At 37.3% G+C, this 25,137-nt stretch overlaps 1 protein-coding gene across 7 annotated transcripts in view; it reads right to left on the reverse strand.

The window, feature by feature from the left end:
* Positions 1-25,137, reverse strand: part of Hmcn1 (hemicentin 1) — a 441,079-nt gene that overhangs the window by 58,897 nt on the left and 357,045 nt on the right. For all 7 annotated transcript variants that reach the window (XM_074047247.1, XM_074047248.1, XM_074047249.1 and 4 more), the window contains 13 exons: positions 24,907-25,090; positions 24,242-24,339; positions 23,169-23,447; positions 18,042-18,238; positions 8,443-8,524; positions 6,869-7,005; positions 5,958-6,099; positions 4,710-4,854; positions 4,210-4,337; positions 3,739-3,895; positions 2,741-2,862; positions 2,094-2,258; positions 432-539 (listed from right to left, as the gene is read on the reverse strand). In XM_074047247.1, the coding sequence (XP_073903348.1) occupies positions 432-539; positions 2,094-2,258; positions 2,741-2,862; positions 3,739-3,895; positions 4,210-4,337; positions 4,710-4,854; positions 5,958-6,099; positions 6,869-7,005; positions 8,443-8,524; positions 18,042-18,238; positions 23,169-23,447; positions 24,242-24,339; positions 24,907-25,090 (1,944 nt within the window). The remainder of the gene's footprint in view (positions 1-431; positions 540-2,093; positions 2,259-2,740; positions 2,863-3,738; positions 3,896-4,209; positions 4,338-4,709; positions 4,855-5,957; positions 6,100-6,868; positions 7,006-8,442; positions 8,525-18,041; positions 18,239-23,168; positions 23,448-24,241; positions 24,340-24,906; positions 25,091-25,137) is intronic.

The following is a 25,137-nucleotide window of genomic DNA, read 5'->3' on the forward strand; positions in this document are numbered from 1 at the left end:
ACAATTCTGAAATATTACCAATTTGATTATCCAAGAGAAAAGTGAAGACTGGCCACATAACATTCTTTGCATCTTTTTGTGATAGTGTTTGCATTAGAAGAACTGCATTGGGAGACTAGAAACAGGTTATAAAAATCCAAGAAGAAGAAAACTACCTCCCAGGCTTTCATATCTTAAGCAAGATATTACTTTGGTTTACAGCTCTAGACAGCTCCATCTTTCAAGAACAAATATGACTTGAAACAAAATCAAATACAAGAAACAAAGGCACCCAAAGTCCCAAGCTCAGCAAGCTTTTCAAAAATTATTTTTTATTTTTGTGGTGTTGGGGCTCAAACCCAGGGCTTCACACATGCTAGGCAAGTGCCTTACCACTAAGCTATCCACCCAGCCCACCCAGCAATCTTCCCCTGAGGAAAAACCTTCCATACCTTGGACATGGAGGGTCACATGTCGGTATGCAGACCCCGCTGCATTCCTAGCAATGCAAGTATATCTTCCTGCATGGTTTAATTGGGTGGCTGATATTTCAATTGCTCCTAAATAAGAAAAAATTTTCATATATATGCACCTTTGTTTTTCTAGTTTAATAAATTACATCTCTCATTTTTGTGTTGTCTGCACCTAGCAGTGGTACTGGGTTTATATTTGTACTTGTACACCCTGCAGTGATGATCGTGGACCTTTTTCTTATTAGTAACATAATTTATGTACCATAAGCACCACCCACTTAAACATACAATTCAATGATTTTCAATATATTTGCAGAGTTGGACAACTATCACAACAATTAGAACCTTTCTACCTCCTCCAAAGAAGCCTGGTGTTCATTTATAGTCAGTCCCCACTCCCAACCAGCCATCAGTAATCTACTGTTTGTCTGTACAGATTTGCCTTTTCTAAACACTTCATGTAAGTGGAATCACACACCACATGGTGATTTTGTGGCTGACTTCTCTGTGAGCATAATGCTTTTAGATTCATCTATTGCATCATATGTCAATGTTTTACTCTTTTTCACTGCTAAAGAGAGTTTCATTTTGTAGACATACCACATTTTGTTTATCCATTCACAAGACGCTAGATATTTGAATTTTTTCCATTTTTGGCTATTATGAATGACTCTGTATGAACATCTGCACACAGTCTTTGTACAGACATTTATTTTTATATCTCTTGAGTAGATACCTAGGACTGGAGTTGCCGGGTTTATGTAACTCTGCTTAACATTTTGAGAAAGCTCTAAACTTTTTGCTTAGCATAAAACTTTGTGATTATGCTGAAGAGGGGTTAGCTTATATTTTATTATTTGAATTGCTATCAAGGTTTCTGATATAGCAAAAATATTTCGCTTAAAAGCAAAGTTGCATCCCCAAAATACATCTTACATTATTTTTCCACTATTAAAAATACATATGTATCCTCCTAGAATAATATGCATACGTTTATGAAGTCCCAGGATAGTAGTGATTACTTTAGTTTATCTCCAGTGTATCTCCAGTGACTGCCATGTGCCGGGTAGGTATTTAGAAACACCAATGTGAATTTCCTACACTTCAATTTATAGAAGTAATTTTTTCCACCTCAACACTACGAGTTGTATCAATGGTGGTGACTGCTACTTGCCCCAGATAGACAATTACAGTGTTTAGCACCTCGCCTTCCTGCTAAATTATCCAAACCTTGAAAACAAGAACCTTGTCTTAGTTTGACTGCCTCAGAAACTTAGGAGAGCATATAGCTTGTCTTATGCACTTGTGTTCTTTATATAAACATCTTATTTGATCAATGGCAAAATGTAACACACAGGGAAGGGGAGAATTTACTAAACATTGGGTTGAGTATTGCTGCACACCTGCAGCGTTCAAGCTTATTATATTCAGATGAATTTTAGCTGTTATTCATTGTTTCCACACTTCTTTTCCTTCTTGCTTTTCCTAGTTCCCCTCCTATTTTAGTCCATATTTCCCAGATGCTCAAGTTTAGAAATACAGCTGTATTTCATTTTTATTTTGGTGCAATAAAGGCCAGGGAAGGCCATCCATTAGCAACCAATCCAATCGACAGATGCGGAATCACTGAGGTGGTCTCACCTGAGGACAGAATCCGATAGCCTGTTCCCCTAGGAAGCAGTCTCACACCATTTTTGGTCCAGTGAATAGAGGGAGATGGAACTCCTGAAGCAGTGCAGGCGATTACTGCTGGGGCCTGCCTGGTTACCAGGAAGTCTGTAGGCTCATCAGCTATGGCAGGAGGAACTAAAACAACAATAATGTCAAAAGGAAAGAAAAGCACATATTTCCAAACCTCACACATTTCCAAAAGAGTGATTGTTAGGCAAGTAACAGTCTGGTGAAGCTGTGGAATAATGAGGTGATAGCATTATAATACCTTGTTTTTATGATACTGGGATTTGAATTCAGGGCCTCCTGCTTGCTTAGCAGGCACTCTACCACTTAATCTATACTCCCAGCCATTTTTTGCTTTAGGTATTTTTTGAATAGGGTCTTATGCTTTTTGCCCAGGGCCAGCGTCAGGTCACAATCCTCCTACCTATGCCTCCTGTACAGGTAGGATTACAGGTCCTACCACAGAGCTTGTTTGTTGAGATGGAGTCCCACTAACTTTTTGCCCAGGTTGGCCTCAAACCATGATCCTCTGATATGCCTCCTGAGTAGCTGGGATTGTAGTTGTGTGCCACTATGCCTGGCCCTATACTACCTTTCTTGCTAAACTGTACCTTGGACAGTGAGATGCATGGTTCTTTTATCCTCTCCAGCGTCATTTGTCACAGTGCACTCATAGCTTGCAGTGTCATCCACAGAAGGGGAAATAATGACTAGTGAACCTGATGAAAGGAGCCTAGAAGAGAGATTGCACAGCATGAGACACTATACACCAGTTTCCTTGTATTTACGTGGTAGGTACAACACAGCACTGTGCTGTTAATGGAGGGAATGGAATTCCTCCTTCTTATTAAAATGAGCATCATTTGTCTAATGCAAACTCAGTCTAATCCTGAAGGTTGCACTAACAGCCATCCACAGGGCTTGTGGACAGAAGGGTCGTACCTTCAATGCAGCAAATTAGTCTAGGTTAGAAAACTGATCCGTATTAAGCAAAAACTACTCTCTACATTCTAACTAATTCTTCAGACTTTCTATTTCACTGCCTCCAATGAGTTAAAAGTTCTTTTTAAAATTGTGTTTCAGATGGTAGATGGGATTTTTTTCAATTAAATTTTCTTTCTCTTATTATGTTAAGTGAAACAAGTCAGGCACAGAAAGACAAATGGCTCATGTTCTCACCTGTATGTAGAAGACACAGAGTTGGTTTCATAGAGGTACAAAGTTAGAATAATGGTTACCAGAGCCGGGAAGATGGCGTGGGGATATAGGGGATGGCTAATAGGTACAGGGGTGCAGAAGGAATATGATTGACAACTACTAATTGACTATTTCAAAGTAGGTAGTAGAGAGGATTTTGGATGCTTCCAATACAAAGAAATGGCTTATGTCTGAGGTGACAGATATGCCAATTACCCTGCTCTGATATTTACACATTGTACACATGTATTGAAATGTCACATTGTACCTCACAGGTATGTACAATTACTATATGCCAATTAAAAATATATTAAAAATTGGGCTGGAGGCATGATTCAAGTGATAGAGCACCTGCCAAAAAAGTACAAAGCCCTGAGTTCAAATCCAGACCCCCCCCAATAATTATTCTTACCTGTATGAATTCTGATTTTGGTCCACATTAAGAAGATGCCCATTTTTCCTCCAATTTATTGAGGGTTTTGGTATGCCCGTAGCCTCACAAGCCAGAGTAGTTTGGACATTCACTGTTACAGTTACGTTGGAAGGACCCGGAGCAATAGATGGAGGAACTAAAACAATGTCACCAAATAAGAGGGAAACACACTCAGCAAACAGCGTGTCATTTGAAGTACTGCTGGACTGAAATTCACCACTGGTAACTTACCCCATAGTTATGACACAAGAAGGCTCAGAGAATTTAAATTGTGCTATCATCTATCAACCCCAATGAGGAGGAATCATGGGTCTTGTCTGTTCATAACACATGTAATAGTGTAATATGCTTAAGTAGCCTTTGATATCAAAGCCTTCATGAACTCTCTAGTTTAGGTCATTGAAAAGCACTGACCCAAAGCCTGGATGTTGCTTATAAACATGAACATACCATAGACCTGTAAGTCTATTCGCCTGCGATCTGTCCCAGCAGAACTGGTGGCCATACACAAATACCGTCCAGTGTCTGCGACATGTGTTGATTGAATATGAAGGAATCCATTTTCCAAGATGGAGTATCTACAAGAAAGGTGATGAATGAGGTCTCTTGAATCAGTCTCTTTTGATCATTAAATCTCACTGAGGGCAATTTTAGAGAGTTGGTGAAATCTATTTAGTCTTCTTTTGTTTCAGACGACACATATTTACAATTACTTCAGGGGAAGAAGAGGATACAAGAGAAAGGTGCGTGGCAGACAGGCTTGTGATCTTGAATAGGCTGCAATCATTAGGCACACATAAACCTTAAAAGTTATGCTTTTAAAATACCAAGTTTTGATTCTCATATTAGGATGAAAAACTAATTTTGAACTTAATAAGACCAAAATAATGCAACAGGAAAAAAGATTTAAAGACTGATACTTCAACTTCATCCTTCTGTGGAAGTGTTACCTTGCATGATTCCCAGGCAGAACAGCTCCATCCTTTCTCCATGTTATGCTTGGGGCTGGCACACCTTCAGTGACACATTCCAGTACAGTCGAGGTATTTAAGAGAGTGACAAGACTCTGTGGGCCACCCTGTATGTGTGGAGGAACTGAATAAGAAATAAACACAAGAATTGAGTTATACTAAAGAACGGAGCCATTACTAAAAGCCTGAAGATGTAATGAGAACTTTGAGTCAAATGTTTAGCTTTGTCTGCACTAATCTAGGTTAGTACAAATAGAATTACAGTTTAATTTGTTAAGTCTTACTCAAGATACTCTGTGTTTAAAAATAAAGAGTAGTTGGGAGGAGGATTTTTAAATCTCTTATGTGGTGTATGAAATCTGGCTCTCTGTGAGAGAGACTTGAATAAAAACCTGCTGTGGTCTGATGCAAATTAAAGATGATATTTCTTATTTCTCTTTGGCCAAATAATGGTCAGAGAATGTTAACACTGGAACAACTTCACTTTAAATAAAGAATAGAAAGTGGGCTGTTTTAATGAAAAGCACATCTGTGATTAATCACACAGTCTCAGAACATGAATTTTATTAATCACTGAGTTCATCTGGGAATAGAAAGACTGAATTTTAATTTTTGTATTAGATGTACTAGTTATGTGAGTTATGCAGTATCTTGTGAAATTTCGTATGTCAAAAGTCCAAAGGGACTATATGGGGGGAGTCTGTATTTCTTCCTAAAATTGGCAAGGTTCAGGACTTAGAGATCATAGTTAAGAAAATTACAACACTGTACCCCTATCCAATATACTTTCAAGCTACCATCAGTAAAGGCGAGCAAAATGATGGGTCATATGTCACCTAGAAATTTAGTGTATTGATTTCCTCAATGACTCTACCCCAAAAGATACAAAACATCTGGATTTTCTTAATGATGCAGTGTGTATGTGTGTGTGTGTGTGTGTGTGTGTCTGTGTGTGAGAGAGAGAGAGAGAGAGAAACAGTATGTGAGAGTCTGTGTATGTGCAGACATTATCCTTTTAAGACAGAGTAATGTATTTCCAATTATGCCTTTTTATAATTGAGTTAATTTGCAATGCAGCCCTTATTACAAGTACTACATGTTGACTTTTTCAAAATAAGTAATGTAATCACAGAGGTTCATTTAGTATGCTCATGAAAAATAGTACCATTTCTTTGAATGTCCTTGGTTAAATTTTTCAACTGTGAAGCAATGAATAATGTTTTTTACCATTTACAGTGAGACCAAATTCTCTTGTGGTTGTTCCTGCAATGTTGCTGGCAACACAGGTGTAATTCGCTGTGTCTCCTAGCTCTGCATTGTTGATTTGCAAATATCTCCCTCCAGACAGGATTCTCACTCGAGGTGTTGCCTGGTTTGTATAAGTAAAACTGATCATTAAAATGTCAGGAAAAGAGAATAAAATCTTATTTTATAGCATCAAAAGTAAGTAGAATGAACTGTAGAGTTGCTTTCTGCCAACATGCTTTGTTTGCTCCCAACTTTTATTGTAGTGTCAAAAATCCCTGGGAACTAATTCCATGACTCCAGCTAAGTCAAGGTCATGAACAGTGTTCCAAGTCCCCCTGGCCATAATGACCCATTCAAGGACGGGCAGCTGAACTCAGGTCAAGACTATGGCAGCCCTCCTTAGGACTTTTGCTGGAAGAAACCCCAGTGTGAGGACAATCACAGGCTTCAAAGTCAAAGCTCTCAACCAGGGAATGGCAGAATGGCTCAAGTGGTAGAGTGCCTGCCTAGAAAATTTAAGGCCTTGAGTTCAAACCCCAATACTGGAAAAAAAAAAAAAAAGGTTAGCAGGATAGATCAGTTCTTTTGAGATTTTGATGGTTCCTTTCTTCTCAGGTAAAGATTAAATTGGACTTTAATCTGTGAGCTCTAAGGGATATATCCACAGGTCAATTTCCAGAGGGTCATGAATCTAAATACTGTGCTTTTGAGCCATAACCAACTCCTAAGCAAAGACTGGGAGGAGAGAAGGCAGCTGATGAAAGGAGCCTGTGTCTGCCTCTGCAGTGCTGGATAGCTGGGGTTAATTTGGTTTTTCCTACCTAGCAAATACTCCACAGCTCTCTTTTGTCTCAAAAATGAATCTGTGCAGCTTAGTAAAAAAGATTTACCTGTAACTGCTCTCCACTTTTGAGCCACATAATCACAGGAGGAGGCACTGCATCTGATTTGCATTCCAAAGTCACTTGTCTGTTCCGTAACACAGTGAAATCCTGGGGCTCGTCAGTTCCCACAATGTTAGGCGGTACTAGGTAAGAGAACAAACATTAAAGGCTTCCAATAAATTGAATGTGAAATGATCTAACTTACTGGTACCCAACAAATTTTAGTTTTGCTATATGAAATAAGAGACATAAATTTAAAACATCACTCAACTTATATTGCAGATAACTGGAATTTTTTTTAAAAGCTCTATTTAGCACTTCTACAAAAATAGAGTAATGATATCCTTCCAAAAATTACATGAATGATAGGATAAATAATCATGTTATTGTCAGTGTTTGACAGGTAAAGACAATGGAGCACAAAGAAGTCCGTTGCCAGATTCCACACTGGGTAATCATTTCTCTGAACGTTAAATTTAAAATGACCAAACCAGGAGCTGCCCATCAAACTGTGCAGAAATACACCTAGTTTCCTTGATGCACACAAATATATTTTATGTGATTCTGATTTACATGTCAATTATGTCAGGTCTAATTTGTGGGTGGGTGAGAGAGGAGGCTCTGAAATTCTAGACAGTTTTCACTGCCAGTCATTTCAACTATGAATAATTTGTTGACAGGGCAGTAAGCTTCAAAATCCTTAAGAAGTGTGCTATGCATATGTGTGTGTGTGTGTGTGTGTGTGTGTGTGTGTGTGTGTGTGTGTGTGTATGTGTGTAGATATACATGTAAGTATTACTAAGCAAGTGTACTTACAGAAATTTCAAATAAAAATAAAGGGACAGGTATTAGTCTGCCAGTATTGGTGAAAATGTAGAAACTGCCTAAGTACTCCAAAATAGAAAATAAACTAGGATACTCTGCAATCACTAAAAATGATGCTACAAAAATATTTATTAGCAGAAAAGCATGTTCATCACACCATTAAGACAGACAAAAACAACTGAAATACTATATTCTGTATGATCACAGTATTTTTTTGGCAGTACTGGGATTTGAACTCAAGGCATCATGCTTGCTAGGTAGGTAGGTGCTCTACCACTTGAGCCACTCTGTCAGCCCATGTATGATCATATTTTTTTTTAAGAGACAGGGTTGCCTGGGCTAGCCTCCAACTCCTAGGCTCAAGCAGTCCTGTTGCTTCACTCTCCCAAGTAGCTGAGACTACAGGCACACACCCCAGTGCCTGGCTATGATCCCAGTTTTATAACAAAACATTTACTTGCAAAAATATCATATCTTGATGTGATAAGATCATGAGTTATTTTTTACTTTTTTCATTATTATAATTTATGTTGTATTATTTGAAGTCAATGAATATGAATTACTTATGCAGAAATAAGATAAATAACTCAAAAAATCCACTGAACTATTCCCAAATAGCATTCAATTAATCAAATATATGAATCAGATTTGAAAATTATGCATTTCTTAATTTATGACCGTATCTTATGATGTGCTATGTACAGCTTCTAACTATGTGTGTGTGTGATCGGACATAGGATTTCTTGCCCAATTACCATGCACTCTCACTAAATATTCTTTATCATCATCTCCTGCAGGACTGGATGCCAAACATGTGTATCTTCCTGTATCCTCCACCTACAAAAGCCAAATAAGTGAATCTTAGAATGTTAAAATGCTGACTTTGGTGAGGACAATAAATATCCATTAGAATGAATGTAACAATCCCACACAAAGCAAAATAGCATTAAGCAAGCACAATAATTAAAGCAAAGTATTTTTATACCTATGGTTAGTATTCTGATATAAAGCATTGCTTGATATCTCTATTATGGGAAAACCTATGTTTTAAAGGGTCGTTTCATTCTTTGATCTAACAGTGATATCAGAAAAGACAGATATACAAAGGACCTATAGCACTGTTCATGATAAACTAGATGCTCAGTTTATTGAAGAAATAAATATGCATAGGTATACACTGCTGACTGAAAGTTCAATTACATTCTTACTGAAATGAATAATGAAATGAAACGTTTATTCAGTCAATGGGTAAAATGCCAGGTTATTAAAATCACATTACTACCACATCTTGACTTTACCCTTGATTTACATGGCAAAACAGAAGGGTGATACCATGTTATTTGGTTATAAAAAGGGTTTATAACAGAATGTACTCTTTTCTGGCTGAACCCAAAACCGTTTTGTTTTTTTTTTTCCAGTACTGGGGTTTGAACTCAGGGCCTACACCTTGAGCCAGTCCACCAGTCCTTTTTTTCTGTGTGATGGGTTTTTCTAGATAGGGCCTTGTGAACCATTTGCCTGGGCTGGCTTTAAACCTTGATCCTCCTTATCTATGCCTCTTGAGTAGCTAGGATTACAGATGTGAGCCATCAGCACCTGGAAAGAACTATTCTTTAAAAGTCCCATGCATGGTCTCCACTGGAGGTGAGCCTTCATTCACATGCTTGACATTTTGTAGACATAACCCGTGCAGAGAATATGGTAGAAAATGGATGCTCTTATGACTGTAAAGTGTATTTTGTAAAGGCAGAAAAGTCCTGTTTTCATTTTTTTTACTACTTGAGCATTCCTACAATACTGGGATTTTTAAAATTCTCACATTCAAAACTGACTTTATAGGTTATGGAAAAACTGTTTGGAAGGCTGCAAAAATTCCTTTGAAAAAATGTAGGACTATAATATCTGGAAAAATAGTTAAATATATTTTAGAAGAACAACTCATATGAGCTTTTGATTAAGAACTTACAAATGATATGTCATTTCCTAGAGAACAATTCCTGAATTTCTCATCATATTTTAAAACCTCTAACACTAACTCTCGGTACCAACTCTTGTCTGTTCCTAATTAATATTGAACCCTTCATGTCTTGACTTCATAAACTTCAACCATCATTCACAGCTACTTTTAAAATTTTGCCTCCTCCAGGAAATATTTCCTGACAACTATTCCCTTGTTGATACCCACAGTCATTATTTGTAGTTACTTTTCTAAAATGTGTTCTGTTAATACGGAGTTTGGAGAAGCTGCAGTTAACCATGTGCATTTGCGTTAAGACTGCGCATAGGTGCTGACATGCATTGTATTTCACAAGGGAGGGAAAGATATCTGAGGCTTTCTAAGCCTATTTGATTGTAGAATGGTCCCCTCTTCCCTTAGAATAAATCACACACAGTGTTTGATGGGAGATGTTTTAGGAAACTCATGTACCTGTCACATGATTTGGACTTTACAAATCTTCTAATATATGTTACGAATATGCTGTGGATTAGTACACCAAAGCCAAAGTTAAGATAAGTAAAATAGAATGAACTGAGTGCTGTAACAGAGCTGTGTTCAAAACGCTACAAAAAAACAGAAGAGTAGCACAACCAAGATCAGTCTTGACTTGATCCTATTTAGTTTTTCATTTCAATGTTATTTTAATGGTTCTCTTACTGTTTTATTTCTAGTTGTATCTTGTGTGTAGTTTTATTTCCCTGACACAGAGGGAAACTTCTTGAAGGGTGTTGACTCAGTAAGTGGTATGATTGCTTAACCTGCTTTTCTGCAATATTTGGAATGGAAAGAAAAGAGGGAATGGAAGGCATGTGATCTACAATGCTAGAAACAAACTGCTGAGATCCACGGGCTAGACTTGTGAACTCGGCCCAGGATTGAGAATCAGCTCCTTCACTGGGCAATGGTGAGCACTTGGCAAACACACAGTTAGTCTCTTGGTGCCTTTTTCTGGGTCTCTAAAATGGAGATAAAGACATTGTCTCATAGAGTAGCTGGGAGGGTCATGAGTATGATCGAGAGGCCAGAGCTAAATAGCCAACAATTTATAATCTTTAGCATGTGTTCTCTCAAATGCCTTTCCCTTCTCTTTATCAGTAAAACCAAAAACAAGAAATGACTAATTTGTTATTCTATGTTCAGAAGAATGATTGTCATGATAATTATAGTAGCATCAACCAAATATTCTGTTTTTTTTTTTTTTTAGCATCTGCTCCACTTCTATGGCTTCAATCTGAGCACATGATGTTGTTACTTTATCTTTTTAAATTCCCCAATATACACAGTAGGTATTACTATTATTTTATCTCTAATTTAGAAATGAGAGCATTAGGCTACAACTGAAGAATCTGTGTAATAAAAGGTTTACCTTTATTGGTTATGAAAAACACTGTTAGGGGGAGATTCCAAGATGGCGGCTAGAGGGAGGAAGCAGAAAGCGTGCCTCCAATAGTGAAATTTTGGAGAGATGCTAGAGACACACCTTGCAGACAAAACCACCGAGAAGAGGCAAAACTTTGACCCCTCCACACCTCCAGCCAGCGCAGAGAATCTCCACTTTACATTAAGCGGAGAAACCAGGAGGGCCCCCGGGCCACCAGTTGCCTGCACCCAGACGGCTTGGGAAGACGCGGACAAGCTTACTGTCGATTAGTACACTAACGCTTCCTGTTTATACCTTTGAAAGTTTCTTGTTTGATTCCTTGTTTTGTTACTCCTACTTGTCTGTTTTTCCCTTTTCTTTAACTTCTTGCTTTCCATCTCCTCTCACTCTTCCATTCTCAATATTACCATTGTTATTATTACAAGCTAGAAAATACTTAATTGCACACAGTACAGGGACAGTAACAACACCAAGGACAATGACAGGAAGACAGAAAAAACAGGGAAACCAGTTTACCCACAGCAAAAGATCAGTACAGGAAACAGAGGGGAATGAAGAAAACAGATACTCAGATCCAGACTCCAACAAAATGAAGATAAACTATGCCAAAGAACCCAATGAAGCCCACAAGAATAATTTAAAAGAAGACATACTACAGGTACTCAATGAGAATTTTATAGAGATGATACTGGATAGGGTCAACCAAAATGTACAGGAAACACTCAAGAAATTCCAAGACAACAAAAATAGAGAATTTGAAAAACCAAAGGAAGAAATAAAGGAAACCATAGAAGCACTGTATAAACACCAAAGTGAAGCAGAGAATACGATTAATAAACAGATAAATGAACTCAGGACAAAAACAGACAACATTAAAGAGGAAACCACCCAGGATATGGAAAACCTCAGAAAAAAGAATGAAACAGAATTGCAAAACAAAACAGAAGGCCAATCCAGCAGAACAACAAAACAAACAGAACACAGAATCTCAGAACTCGAAGATGAAAGGGTAATTAAAGGAAAAACCGAAGAACTATTAATTAAACAACTCAAGACTTGTAGAAGAAAATGCAAGAACTCACCGACTCCATCAAAAGACCAAACTTGAGAATCATGGGCATCGAAGAAGGAGAAGAGGTGCAAGCAAAGGGAATGCGTAATATATTCAACAAAATAATAACGGAAAATTTCCCAAATTTAGAGAAAGATATTCCCATACAGATGCAAGAGGCCTCCAGGACACCAAACAGACCAGATCAAAATAGAACTATCCCACGACAGATCATCATTAAAACAACAAGTTCAGAAACTAGGGAAAGAATATTGAAGGCTGTAAGAGAGAAAAAACAAGTAACATACAAAGGTAAACCCATCAAAATCACAGCAGACTTCTCAACAGAAACATTAAAAGCAAGAAGAGCGTGGGGTGAGATCTTCCGGGCACTGAATGAAAATAACTTCAACCCCAGGATACTCTACCCAGTAAAACTATCATTCAAAATAGATGGAGCAATAAAAGTCTTCCATGATAAGCAGAAACTAAAACAATATGTGACCACAAAGCCACCACTACAAGATTCCTCAAGGGATTCTGCACACAGAAAGTGAAACCCAACTTAACCATGAAAAGACAGGCAGAACCAAACCACAGGAAAAGAAAAAGCAAGACAGTAGAGAGTAACCTCAACTTAGGTACACACAATCAAATCTTCAAACAACTAAGACAACTTAATGACAGGAATCACCATATACCTATCAGTACTAACGCTTAATGTTAATGGACTTAATTCCCCCATCAAAGGCACCGCTTGACGAAATGGATTAAAAAGGAAGATCCAACAATTTGTTGCTTACAGGACACCCATCTCACCGACAGAAATAAGCATAGACTTAGGATGAAAGGATGGAAGAAGATTTACCAAGCCAATGGCCCCCGAAAACAGGCAGGAGTAGCAATACTTATCTCTGACAAAGTAGACTTCAAACCTACATTGATCAAATGAGATAAAGAAGGACATTCCATACTAATAAAAGGGGAAATAGACCAAAAGGAAATAATAATCATCAACCTATATGCACCCAATGTCAACGCACCCAATTTCATCAAACATACACTGAAAGACCTAAAAGCATATATTAATGCCGACACAGTAGTTGTGGGAGACTTTAACACCCCATTATCATCAATAGATAGGTCATCCAAACAAAAAATCAATAAAGAAATCCAAGATCTAAAATATACAATAGATCAAATGGACCTACTTGATGTCTACAGAACATTTCATCCAACTTCTACATAATATACATTCTTTTCAGCAGCCCACGGAACCTTCTCCAAAATAGATCATATCCTAGGGCACAAAGCAAGCCTCAGCAAATATAAGAAAATAGAAATTATACTGTGCATACTATCTGATCACAATGCAGTAAAAGTAGAACTCAACAACAAAAGTAAAGACAAAAAACATGCAAACAGCTGGAAACTAAATAACTCATTACTAATGAACAATGGATCATCGATGAAATAAAAGAGGAAATTAAAAAGTTCCTGGAAATCAATGAAAATGAAAACACAACCTACTGGAACCTATGGGACACAGCTAAGGCAGTCCTGAGAGGAAAGTTTATAGCCATGAGTACAAATATTAAAAAGACTAAGAGATCCCAAATCAATGACCTAATGATACATCTCAATCTTAGAAAAACAAGAAAAAGCAAATCCCAAAAGAAATAGAAGGAGAGAAATAATAAAAATGAGAGCTGAAATCAACGAAATAGAAACCAAAAAAACCGCACAAAGAATTAATGAAACAAAAAGTTGGTTCTTTGAAAAAATAAACAAGATCGATAGACCCCTGGCAAACCTGAGAGAAAAAAACCAAATTAGTAGAATCAGGAATGCAAAAGGGGAGATAACAACAAACACCATGAAGTCCAGGGAAATCATCAGAGACTACTTTGAGAACATATATTCAAATAAATTTGAAAATCTGAAAGAAATGGACAGATTTCTAGATACATATGATCATCCAAAACTGAACCAAGAGGAAATTAATCACCTGACTGATCTATAACACAAAATGAAATTGAAGCAGCAATCAAGAGTCTTCCCAAAAAGAAAAGTCCAGGACCTGATGGATTCTCTGCTGAATTCTATCAGACCTTTAAAGAAGAACTGATACCAACCCTCCTTAAACTGTTCCATGAAATAGAAAGGGAAGGAAAACTGCCTAACACATTTTATGAAGCCATTACACTTATCCCAAAACCAGGCAAAGACACCTCCAAAAAGGAGAACTATAGGCCAATCTCCTTAATGAACATTGATGCAAAAATCATCAACAAACTAATGGCAAACCGAATTCAGCAACACATCAAAAATATTATTCACTACGACCAAGTAGGCTTCATCCCAGGGATGCAGGGGTGGTTCAACATACGAAAATCAATAAACGTAATAAACCACATTAACAGAAGCAAAGACAAAAACCACTTGATCATCTCAATAGGTGCAGAAAAAGCCTTCGATAAGATCCAACATCATTTCATGATAAAAGCTCTAAGAAAACTAGGAATAGAAGGAAAGTACCTCAACATTATAAAAGCTATATATGACAAACCTACAGCCAGCATTATACTTAACGGAGAAAAACTGAAACCATTCCCTCTAAAATCAGGAACCAGACAAGGATGCCCACTATCTCCACTCCTATTCAACATAGTACTGGAATTCCTAGCCAAAGCAATTAGGCAAGAAGAAGGAATAAAAGGAATACAAATAGGTAAAGAAACTGTCAAAATATCCCTATTTGTAGACGACATGATCCTATACCTTAAAGACCCAAAAACCTCTACTCAGAAGCTTCTAGACATCATCAATAGCTACAGCAAGGTAGCAGGATATAAAATCAACATAGAAAAATCATTAGCATTTCTATACACTAACAATGAGCAAACTGAAAAAGAATGTATGAAAACAATTCCATTTACAAACGCCTCAAAAAAAATCAAATACCTAGGTGTAAACCTAACAAAAGATGTGAAAGACCTCTACAAGGAAAACTATACACTTCTGAAGAAAGAGATTGAGGAAGACTATAGAAAGTGGAGAGATCTCCCATGCTCGTGGATTGGTAGAATCAACATAGTAAAAATGTCAATACTCCCAAAAGTAATCTACATGTTTAATGCAATTCCCATCAAAATTCCAATGACATTCATTAAAGAGATTGAAAAATCTACTGTGAAATTTATATGGAAACACAAGAGGCCACGAATAGCCAAGGCAATACTCAGTCAAAAGAACAATGCTGGAGGTATCACAATACCTGACTTCAAACTATATTACAAAGCAGTAACAACAAAAACAGCATGGTGCTGGCACAAAAACAGACATGCAGACCAGTGGAACAGAATAGAGGACCCAGATATGAAGCCACACAACTATAACCAACTTGTCTTTGACAAAGGAGCTAAAAATATACGATGGAGAAATAGCAGCCTCTTCAACAAAAACTACTGGGAAAACTGGTTAGCAGTCTGCAAAAAACTGAAACTAGATCCATGTATATCATCCTATGCCAACATTAAAACAAAATGGATCAAGGATCTTAATATCAGACCACAAACTCTAACGTTGATACAGGAAAGAGTACGAAATACTCTGGAGTTAGTAGGTATAGGTAAGAACTTTCTTAATGAAACCCCAGCAGCACAGCAACTAAGAGATAGCATAGATAAATGGGACCTCATAAAGCTAAAAAGCTTCTGTTCATCAAAAGAAATGGTCTCTAAACTGAAGAGAACACCCACAGAGTGGGAGAAAATATTTGCCAACTATACATCAGACAAAGGACTGATAACCAGAATATATAGGGAACTTAAAAAACTAAATTCTCCCAAAACTAATGAACCAATAAAGAAATGGGCACGTGAACTAAACAGAACTTTCTCAAAAGAAGAAATTCAAATGGCCAGAAAACACATGAAAAAATGCTCACCATCTCTAGCAATAAAGGAAATGCAAATTAAAACCACGCTAAGATTCCACCTCACCCCTGTTAGAATAGCCATCATCAGCAACACCACCAACAACAGGTGTTGGCGAGGATGCGGGGAAAAAGGAACCCTCTTACACTGTTGGTGGGAATGTAGACTAGTACAACCACTCTGGAAAAAAATTTGGAGGCTACTTAAAAAGCTGGACATTGATCTACCATTTGATCCAGCAATACCACTCTTGGGGATACACCCAAAAGACTGTTACTCCAGAGGCACCTGCACATCCATGTTTATTGCGGCACTATTCACAATAGCCAAGTTATGGAAACAGCCAAGATGCCCCACCACTGATGAATGGATTAAGAAAATGTGGTATCTATACACAATGGAATTTTATGCAGCCATGAAGAAGAACGAAATGTTATCATTCGCTGGTAAATGGATGGAATTGGAGAACATCATTCTGAGTGAGGTTAGCCTGGCCCAAAAGACCAAAAATCCTATGTTCTCCCTCATATGTGGACATTAGATCAAGGGCAAACACAACAAGGGGACTGGACTATGAGCACATGATAAAAGCGAGAGCATACAAGGGAGGGGTGAGGATAAGCAAGACACCTAAAAAACTAGCTAGCATTTGTTGCCCTTAATGCAGAGAAACTAAAGCAGATACCTTAAAGCAACTGAGGCCAATAGGAAAAGGGGAACAGGTACTAGAGAAAAGGTGAGATCAAAAAGAATTAACCTAGAAGGTAACACCCACGCACAGGAAATCAATGTGAGTCAACTCCCTGTATAGCTATCCTTATCTCAACCAGCAAAAACCCTTGTTCCTTCCTATTATTGCTTATACTCTCTCTACAACAAAATTAGAAATAAGGGCAAAATAGTTTCTGCTGGGTATTGGTGGGGGAGAGGGAGGGGGCGGAGTGGGTGGTAAGGGAGGGGGTGGGGGCAGGGGGGAGAAAAGAACCAAGCCTTGTATGCACATATGAATAATAAAAGGAAAATGAAAAAAAAAATAACAAAAAGAATTAACCCAGAAGGTAACACACACGCACAGGAAATTAATGTGAGTCAACTCCCTGTATAGCTATCCTTATCTCAACCAGCAAAAACCCTTGTTCCTTCCTATTATTGCTTATACTCTCTCTTCAACAAAATTAGAGATAAGGGCAAAATAGTTTCTGCTGGGTATTGAGGGGGTGGGGGGGAAAGGGAGGGGGCAGAGTGGGTGGTAAAGGAGGGGGTGGGGGCATGGGGGAGAAATGTCCCAAGCATTGTATGCACATATGAACAATAAAACAGTAAGAGCCAGGAAAAAAAAACAGTTATAATAAAATATGCCAGTTATACTTCACTTTAATGTATTCATATTTCAGATCAATTTCCTTAAAATGTAAACAAAAAGAGCCCGTCAATTTTATTAAACTGATCATTGCTTGAAAAAAATGTTTAGTCACATATTATTTTTTAATTTTTTTATTGTCCTACTGGGGGTACACTGAGACAGTCACAAAAGTTCTTACAGTGTATCTTAGTTGAATTCACCTCCTCCACCATTGTCTGAAAAATTGCATGTCCTCCAGTTTTCATGTCTGCTAGTTCATCTTGGAGATAATCAGTACTCTTTGAATCCTCATATGAATGTGTGTTGGAGTGCATCTTGCTGGTTAGATGAAGAACTATATGTCAAAAGCTAAGAGCTTCAGTAAATATACTAACACTCGAGCTGTGAAAACATGCATAAGTTAATGGGAAGGTACCTTCTTTTTTCAGAGTTTATATTAGGTACTCCTTCATCTTCCTCCTAGTTGACCCAATCACGTATCATAGATGCAATCTACCTTTGGTGAAGTATAGAGCTGTGACGTACCCAGGTGCAAAGTAATAACTTATTTAGCAGTTCTTATATATTAGTAAGCATGCAATTTAAGTGAGGGTAAAATAAGTGTATGAAAAATGACACTTACCTGAGCACTAGATATTCGAAGAAGAGCTCCTCCTTCTAAAGTTTGCACCTGATCTGTCTGTAGAAGGGGTCGGCCATCTTTCATCCAGGTGATTTTAGGAGCTGGTATTCCATAAGCAATACAGGGAAGTTGAAGTGGGTTATTAATAATTACTGATATCTCTCCAGGTTCTTCAGATCCATTAATGTGAGGTGGTTCTATTAAAGGGAATCAAAGATAATAGCAAAATAAATCTGCTGTTTCATAAAACACAACTGATTAGAAAAACTAGAAAAGCAAATCCAACTGGAATTTACATTCATGTGATATAAATTGATTAGAACCCAGAAGGTGAAATAATTAAACACAGCTGTCATTATTCTTTGTCACAAAAGATGTAGACAGAACTTCTGCACAAAACACATTTGTTACATCTGCGCAGGAGTAATTTTCTCTTTTATTATGTATGCTTCTAAAATTACCTTTCTCAAGAGAAGGTTAAAGAATCTAAACATTGGGAAGAAACATCAAGGTTCTTTTGGTCTAAGTGTAGTCCTGAACAGACTCCCCTACAATGATGGTTCAGGTTTTCAATGAAAATTCCATACTTAAGTTTTCAGCTTACAATTTTATGAGGCAGTCAAAAGAACCATTGGACAGCACCGAGGGTTAGCTGGGGGTTTTGTTTTAAATCAGGCACACGGAAGAGTGACTCATAGCACAGGATCTTGAGTCAGACTGAGTTTAACTCTCAGCACCAACAATTATTTGCTTAGTGGAACCAGGCAAATCTCCAAAATGGAGATAGAAAGATTACAAACCTAACAGGATTACTGGGACCCAATGAGACAAACCACACATTTCTTTTGGATTTCTGCATCTGTTCTGTTTTATAATTAAAAGCTTAAAAAGTTATCACTGCTACAATCTGTACGATAGCTGTTGGTATTGTCATTAAAAATCTGTGTCCTAAAACTGTTTTCTTGTTCTCATTTTTTTCGCATTACAATTAAGAAGTCAGAATTTCTTAATTATTGTGTCACATAACCTCTTTTTATACTATCTAGCTTTCATATTGCTGTCAAAATGTATTTTAAGTGAAGTTTAAGATTGATCTAAGATTGCCCAATTAAAACATTTTAATGGCTACATGTTGCTTACTGAATTAAACAAAAAGCCTGATCAGGGCTTCCAAAGGTTCTGCAACCTGGTTTTAATCTAACTTTGTATTCCTATTTACTTTTAATGTTAGACTTCAAATTAGGCTACTTCTTTCTCTCAACAAGCTCAGTTCTTTATTGCTCCTAATAGTACCAGCACTCCATAACTGATCACGCTGAAATGTTACCAAGGTTACATAAATGTCAGTAAGTTTATTTGTAAAAACCAGAAATCCTTTCTTGATTCTTTCAACTAACTGTAAAATGTGGGTCTCTTTCATTTCCATAGCATGATGTATCACTTGAAAGCACTTATGCAATTCTCCATTTGACTACAATTAATCCTTTATTCCTTTTATTTATTACTTACTGGATACAAAGGTTAATTAGACATTGCCTCACCCCTCACGTTTATGATCACTACGTTTAAAACAACAGTAACAATAGCAACATAATCCCTACTAGTTCAAACTCCAATCTTTAGATCTTATATGTGGTAAGTGATTGCAAATTATTTTATATTTGGCCCATATACCTTATACTTGGGGCAAAGTGGAGTTGTCCACACTCTGAGGACTCTAGAACTTACAGTTCCCGTCTAAATCTGGGTTCTGAAGTCCAGATTCATAAAATTAACCATCAGATGAACATTTCCATTTGGATATTTTAAAACCATTTCAAACTCAGTATGTATATAGACTGAGCCTGTGGTCTTACTCCCTAAAACCTGGTCCTTTTCTTACAATCCCTTTATCTATTTCACATAAGCCAGAAACTAGGGGCCATCCTTGATCTCTTCTTCATTACTCCCCATGTACAAATCCACAGCCAAGTCCTAATACTTTTACCTGCAATTATTTCTAGAAAATACCTTTTACTTCTACCTTCATCACTTCAATCTGAGCTACAGTACTGTTTACTTGAACTAATGTCTCTTTCTTCCTGGTTGTAGGTGCCTACCTATTAGTTATTTCTTCCTTTCTTATTAGAATACCATAATTTTGTTGGGTCTAGAAATATATTTAAAAAATACATATCACAGTTTCTTTAGAAGACAGCAGATGTGTGAAGCTTTTGACCAACAAGATGTGGTTTTTGTGGAACTCCTAGGAAAGTCTGTAGAGCTGGCAGAGTGACTCAAGAGGTAAAGCACCTACCTAGCTAAGCATGAGGTCCTGAGTTCAAGCCCCAGTACCATCCCTCTCCCCATCACACACTAAAGGAAGTCTGTAAAGGGGTAACTCCTTAGAAAAAGGCCCTCCTGATTTTTACTGCTCTGTCATTTTCACAAGTACAGGACCACTGCATTATACTGGGGATGAGCAGACATTGTACGATCATTGATGAACCATGACAGAAAGGCTAAAAGACTGCAAAGATCTGAATTGCTAAGCCCATGCAACAACAGCTAATCTCCAAATCTTACTCAAGGAGAAAAACAAAAGTTCTTAGGGCTGAGGATGTAGTTCAGTAGTAGAGTGCTTGCTTGAAAAACATAAAGCCCTGGGTTCAACCCATAGCACAAGAACAAAAAGTTCTTTCTTAAAGTCAGCATATTTATTCACAGCCAAACACAATTTCTAGTGATACACTAGACTCTCAGAATCCATTCCTGCCCTGCTTTGAACAGCTTTTCACTGGCAGTAGAGTGGTCTTTGATTTCAAGCTGCAGATCTACTCATGCCATTCCACTTATTAAAACTTTTAATGATTTCTCATTGTTACAGGATTAAAAACCAAACTTCTTCATGTGGTCGACAAAGGCCATCGTGGCCAGACCCTGTCAATCCCACCTAGCTTTGCTTTGTATGCTGCTCTTTCTTGGTTTTGCCATTCTAGCCAAACTTTACTTTTGCAGAACCACTAATATACCATGACACCTCCCACCACATGGACAGAATTAAGCTAAAACATTTGCATTCTGACTAGTAGCACTGCTCTATGTAAAGAGCTTTTCAAAATATAACGGCATTGATTTTTAACAGATGCTGAAATTTCTCATCTTCTAGCTGAGCCAGTTTTCAAATCTGTTTTAAGGAAGCATTATCCTTATAAACTCTTTGCTGGGAAGACTGTTCTTAGTATCCTACTCCAACAGTATCATTCTTGCTTTTCTCCTTCATTTGCTTCAGCAATGCACTGGTCTATGACTGATTCTGGATTCTGGAAGTCCTACAGAAATATTCTTTCTCTCTTTCTTCACTGTCACATGGTAGACAAGGCTGCTGTATCATCAGAAATGTATGAATACAGTTTCTTCAAGTCTTTCTTCACTGTATCACCCAAGAGTATTTGGAAATGAAATCCGGCTGTAACATATTCCTTCTTATGATTCTCCTTGCCTTTTAACAAAGTCTGAATTGCTTCAAATGTTTCTAAGGCCCTTTACAATTTGGTCTCTGCCCACCTATAGTTTCAGTCATGTTTATTCCTTTCCTATTCAGTTCATGTGAATACAAAGTCAAAACTTAAGCTCCATCATCTCTAGGTGAGAGACAGGCAAACGTCTCTAAATCCCCACTCACCTCTACTGCCCTATTCAGGGCTCAGATTTATGCTCGAGGAGATCTAGTGTGGAACTCACCACCCCACAGAATGTTATGCTGACTTTATGAGCCTCATCACAACCAAAAACCGTTACTTGTTCAATATCTTTGCTTCCCTCAGATATAGAAACTTGAGGGTCATGACTTCATCTTTCTTATTCTGTGATGCATTTGAGTATCCACCACACAATGTATCACACGGCAGGTATTCATAATTATCTGCTCAATGATGACGAGAAACAATCCTAGCACACAACGTATACTCAACAATTAATAGTGTGAATTAATGTGTGAATAATGAGGCATAGGATCATCTTATATCATCTACTGTTACGCATTTTCCATGAATCAATGTATGGGGATTTGTTACCCATTCTCCACCCCTTCCAGACACATTTTCTTTTGTCTTTTGCATTGAACTGTCCTGCAGAATCTCTTCAACTACCACTCTTCATTCTCTGAAGTCCCAGATATAACAGAGTATTTCACTTTGTTTTAGATATTGTTCCACTTCCATCAATACTTAAAACTTCCATTAATGCAGCTCAAAAGTATCAAGTTCTGTTCAATTCAATCCAACAAACACACATTAAGAGTCAGATGTCATGCTAAGTACTGGAAAGACAGCAATATGTAAGATGCATACCACCTTTGTTATCACAAAGTTTAACTAGAGATGAAGCAGACTTTTAAAGTTGTATAAATAATTAAATTTGAATATGTGCTCTGAGAATGATTACAAAGCACTCTGAAAACATAAGCTAGCCCCTCCTAAGACTTGTCAAAATTATTTTTGCTGTTCTCTGAAGGGTGCATTTCTGTGCTATGAAAGGAGCCTGGCACTTTCCCTACAGTATAGTGAAAAAACAACATTCCAAAAAAGTCTTGATTATTGAACTAGCTTGCTTCATTCATCTTCCTTTCTCTTTTGAGGTCAAAGTTTTTGCTTCAGGAAAATGATGTGATTCTCTTTATGCTATTTGTTTGTGTGTAAAATGTTGGAATAAAAATTTTAAATATTTACTTTAAAGGCACATGAGAGCAAACAGACTATTTGAAAAGACTTTTCCAACCATGACCTACAGATTGGATCATTTAAAATGTTGGGATAACATACAGTGCTATAAATATTATCTTTTCTTAAATCAAAATTTCTTATCAAATATGCTTTTAGTCCTTGGAAAAAGTTGAAATGTTAGCTATTAACTGATTATAAGATTTTTTTTCAGTGAATTAATCTTATGAGTAGAGTTCTGATCTTTTCACAGATAAAACATTAAATTTAGTATGCTACAGATGAAAGTAAATTATAAAGCAGAAATAGAAATAAAGTTTACAAAACTTGTGCTACAGCAAATGGTTCTAAGAATTATACTTATTTACTAAAACTTAACTGTTACCGACTTTCAAACTATTTTGTACTTGACAGAATGTTTACACACCCAGGACCTTTAGAATAAAGTGCCTGCTGACTTCTCCAGCATCATTGGAGGCAGTGCAGGTGTACCGTCCTGAATCTTCAGTCTCGGCTTTGATGAGCTGAAGGATCATTCCTTGCGTGCTGACCGTTAGGTGGGTGTCAAGCCCCAGAGGCTGGCCATCTCTGAGCCAGGACATACTGGGGGGTGGGGTTCCATCTGTGAAGCATGTCATAGAGGTGGAACTGCCTCTCACGATCGTGATTTCCTCTGTTCCCATTGCACTGTCCATATCTGGTGGCACTGGAAATGAAACAGGCAAAATTTATATAGCTATTGTAATTTGAGACAAATTTAAATAACCTTATAATTTTTCTATAGTCAGTGAAATATACTTTCACAGCATATGACAAATTAGTGCCTACAAAAACATCTATTATGCATGCTAATTATTAATCTTCCAAATATTAGCAATGAAACCTCAAAATTGTTTTCTCATGGAATATATAATCAATGTGTTCTAAATTTTGATGATCTTTCAACTTGTTAAATTTGTTTCTTTGTTATGTTATACTAGTTATGATAATAGTTCCAATAGCACATTTAAAACTACCTCATGCAGAAAAAATAATCTCAAGTTCTAGAGTAAGTTTTATGTACTGATATGTGGAGCAGCAAACCTCAATATTTCAAATATAGAAGGTTTTGAGTTCTTCCTAGATGCACATATACACAGAGATAAATACATGCACAAGTATCTATTCATATTTTAAATACTCTAAATGAACTGATAATATTATTAGAGAAAAGATTTGACTTTTTGTTTGTATGACAGACTAGTCTTGTGACTAGATCAAAATGCTATTTTAGAAACTTTACATTTGATTTAGTGCAAAACTCTGGATCAGAAGAATTATTTTGATAGAGAGACAGTATGGCCCAATAAACTGGACACTTTGGGAGAAAACCCTTCTTCCCTAGTTAGGGAGACAGGTTTTCAGCAGTTATTTTTCATAGAGGAAATCGATTTCTAGAGATATGCTTGTTGCTTAATACTGGACACAGAATAAAGTACCAGGGTCATTTCTGCGACCTACCCAGCACTTGAAGGCTGTAGTGCTTATTATCCACCCCTGCTCTGTTGGAGGCCACACAAGTGTACACAGCTACATCAGACACCTGAGCTCTCACAATCCTGAAAAATAAATTTATTTAACATTCATAACTTGATCCCATTCAACATAAAAATAAAACATTATGGTTTATAGATTATAGCAGGTGCTTCATTTTGAGAGGTTTTAGTTACAATGCTTGTAACCATCCATCACAAAATACAGATGCCTCAAATGCAACTGATTCTGTGAACGTAATTATACAGTGATGATAAACCACTGAAAACATAACACAATTTGGAGTGAGTATTTTTCAAGTGTACATTAATAGAGAATGACGCCAACACAAGATCACATAATTAGAGTGGTTATCGTCTTACCATCTTGCCATGTAATATTTTAGCTAAAATAGTAGCTCATGGAATTACATACCTGATAACAAGCGGTCTATGAAAGCCCCATTGTACCCCAATTTACTAAAACACCAGCATTCAAAAAAGAATAAAAAACCCCACTTGAATCTTATATCCTGTATCCTCCCTCTACTGACAGAGCAGTGAAAAAGCTTAGAAAAAAGCACTTCTTGAAGGAAAAGTGAGCAATCACTGTTCTCGTCAATGTTTAAGAAATTACACACAATAAAACCTGACCTGATAACCTGTCCTGCTGACAGCAACCGAATGTGGGAGGAGAGAGGCAGAGGGAGGCCGTTCTTCAGCCAGTTTATCTGTGGTGGAGGGGTCCCTGTGGCTCTGCATTCGATATTTACTGAAGCATCCACCAAAATCGTCAGTTTCTCTGTTGCTTCTTTATTGCCTCTAATTTTAGCCGGGACTGTGAGAGAGAAGGAGAGCGGGAAAGGTAGAGAGGGAGAGAGAGAG

Source organism: Castor canadensis, chromosome 11, assembly GCF_047511655.1.
Source record: "Castor canadensis chromosome 11, mCasCan1.hap1v2, whole genome shotgun sequence".
In the NCBI taxonomy this organism is placed as follows: Eukaryota; Metazoa; Chordata; class Mammalia; order Rodentia; family Castoridae; genus Castor; species Castor canadensis.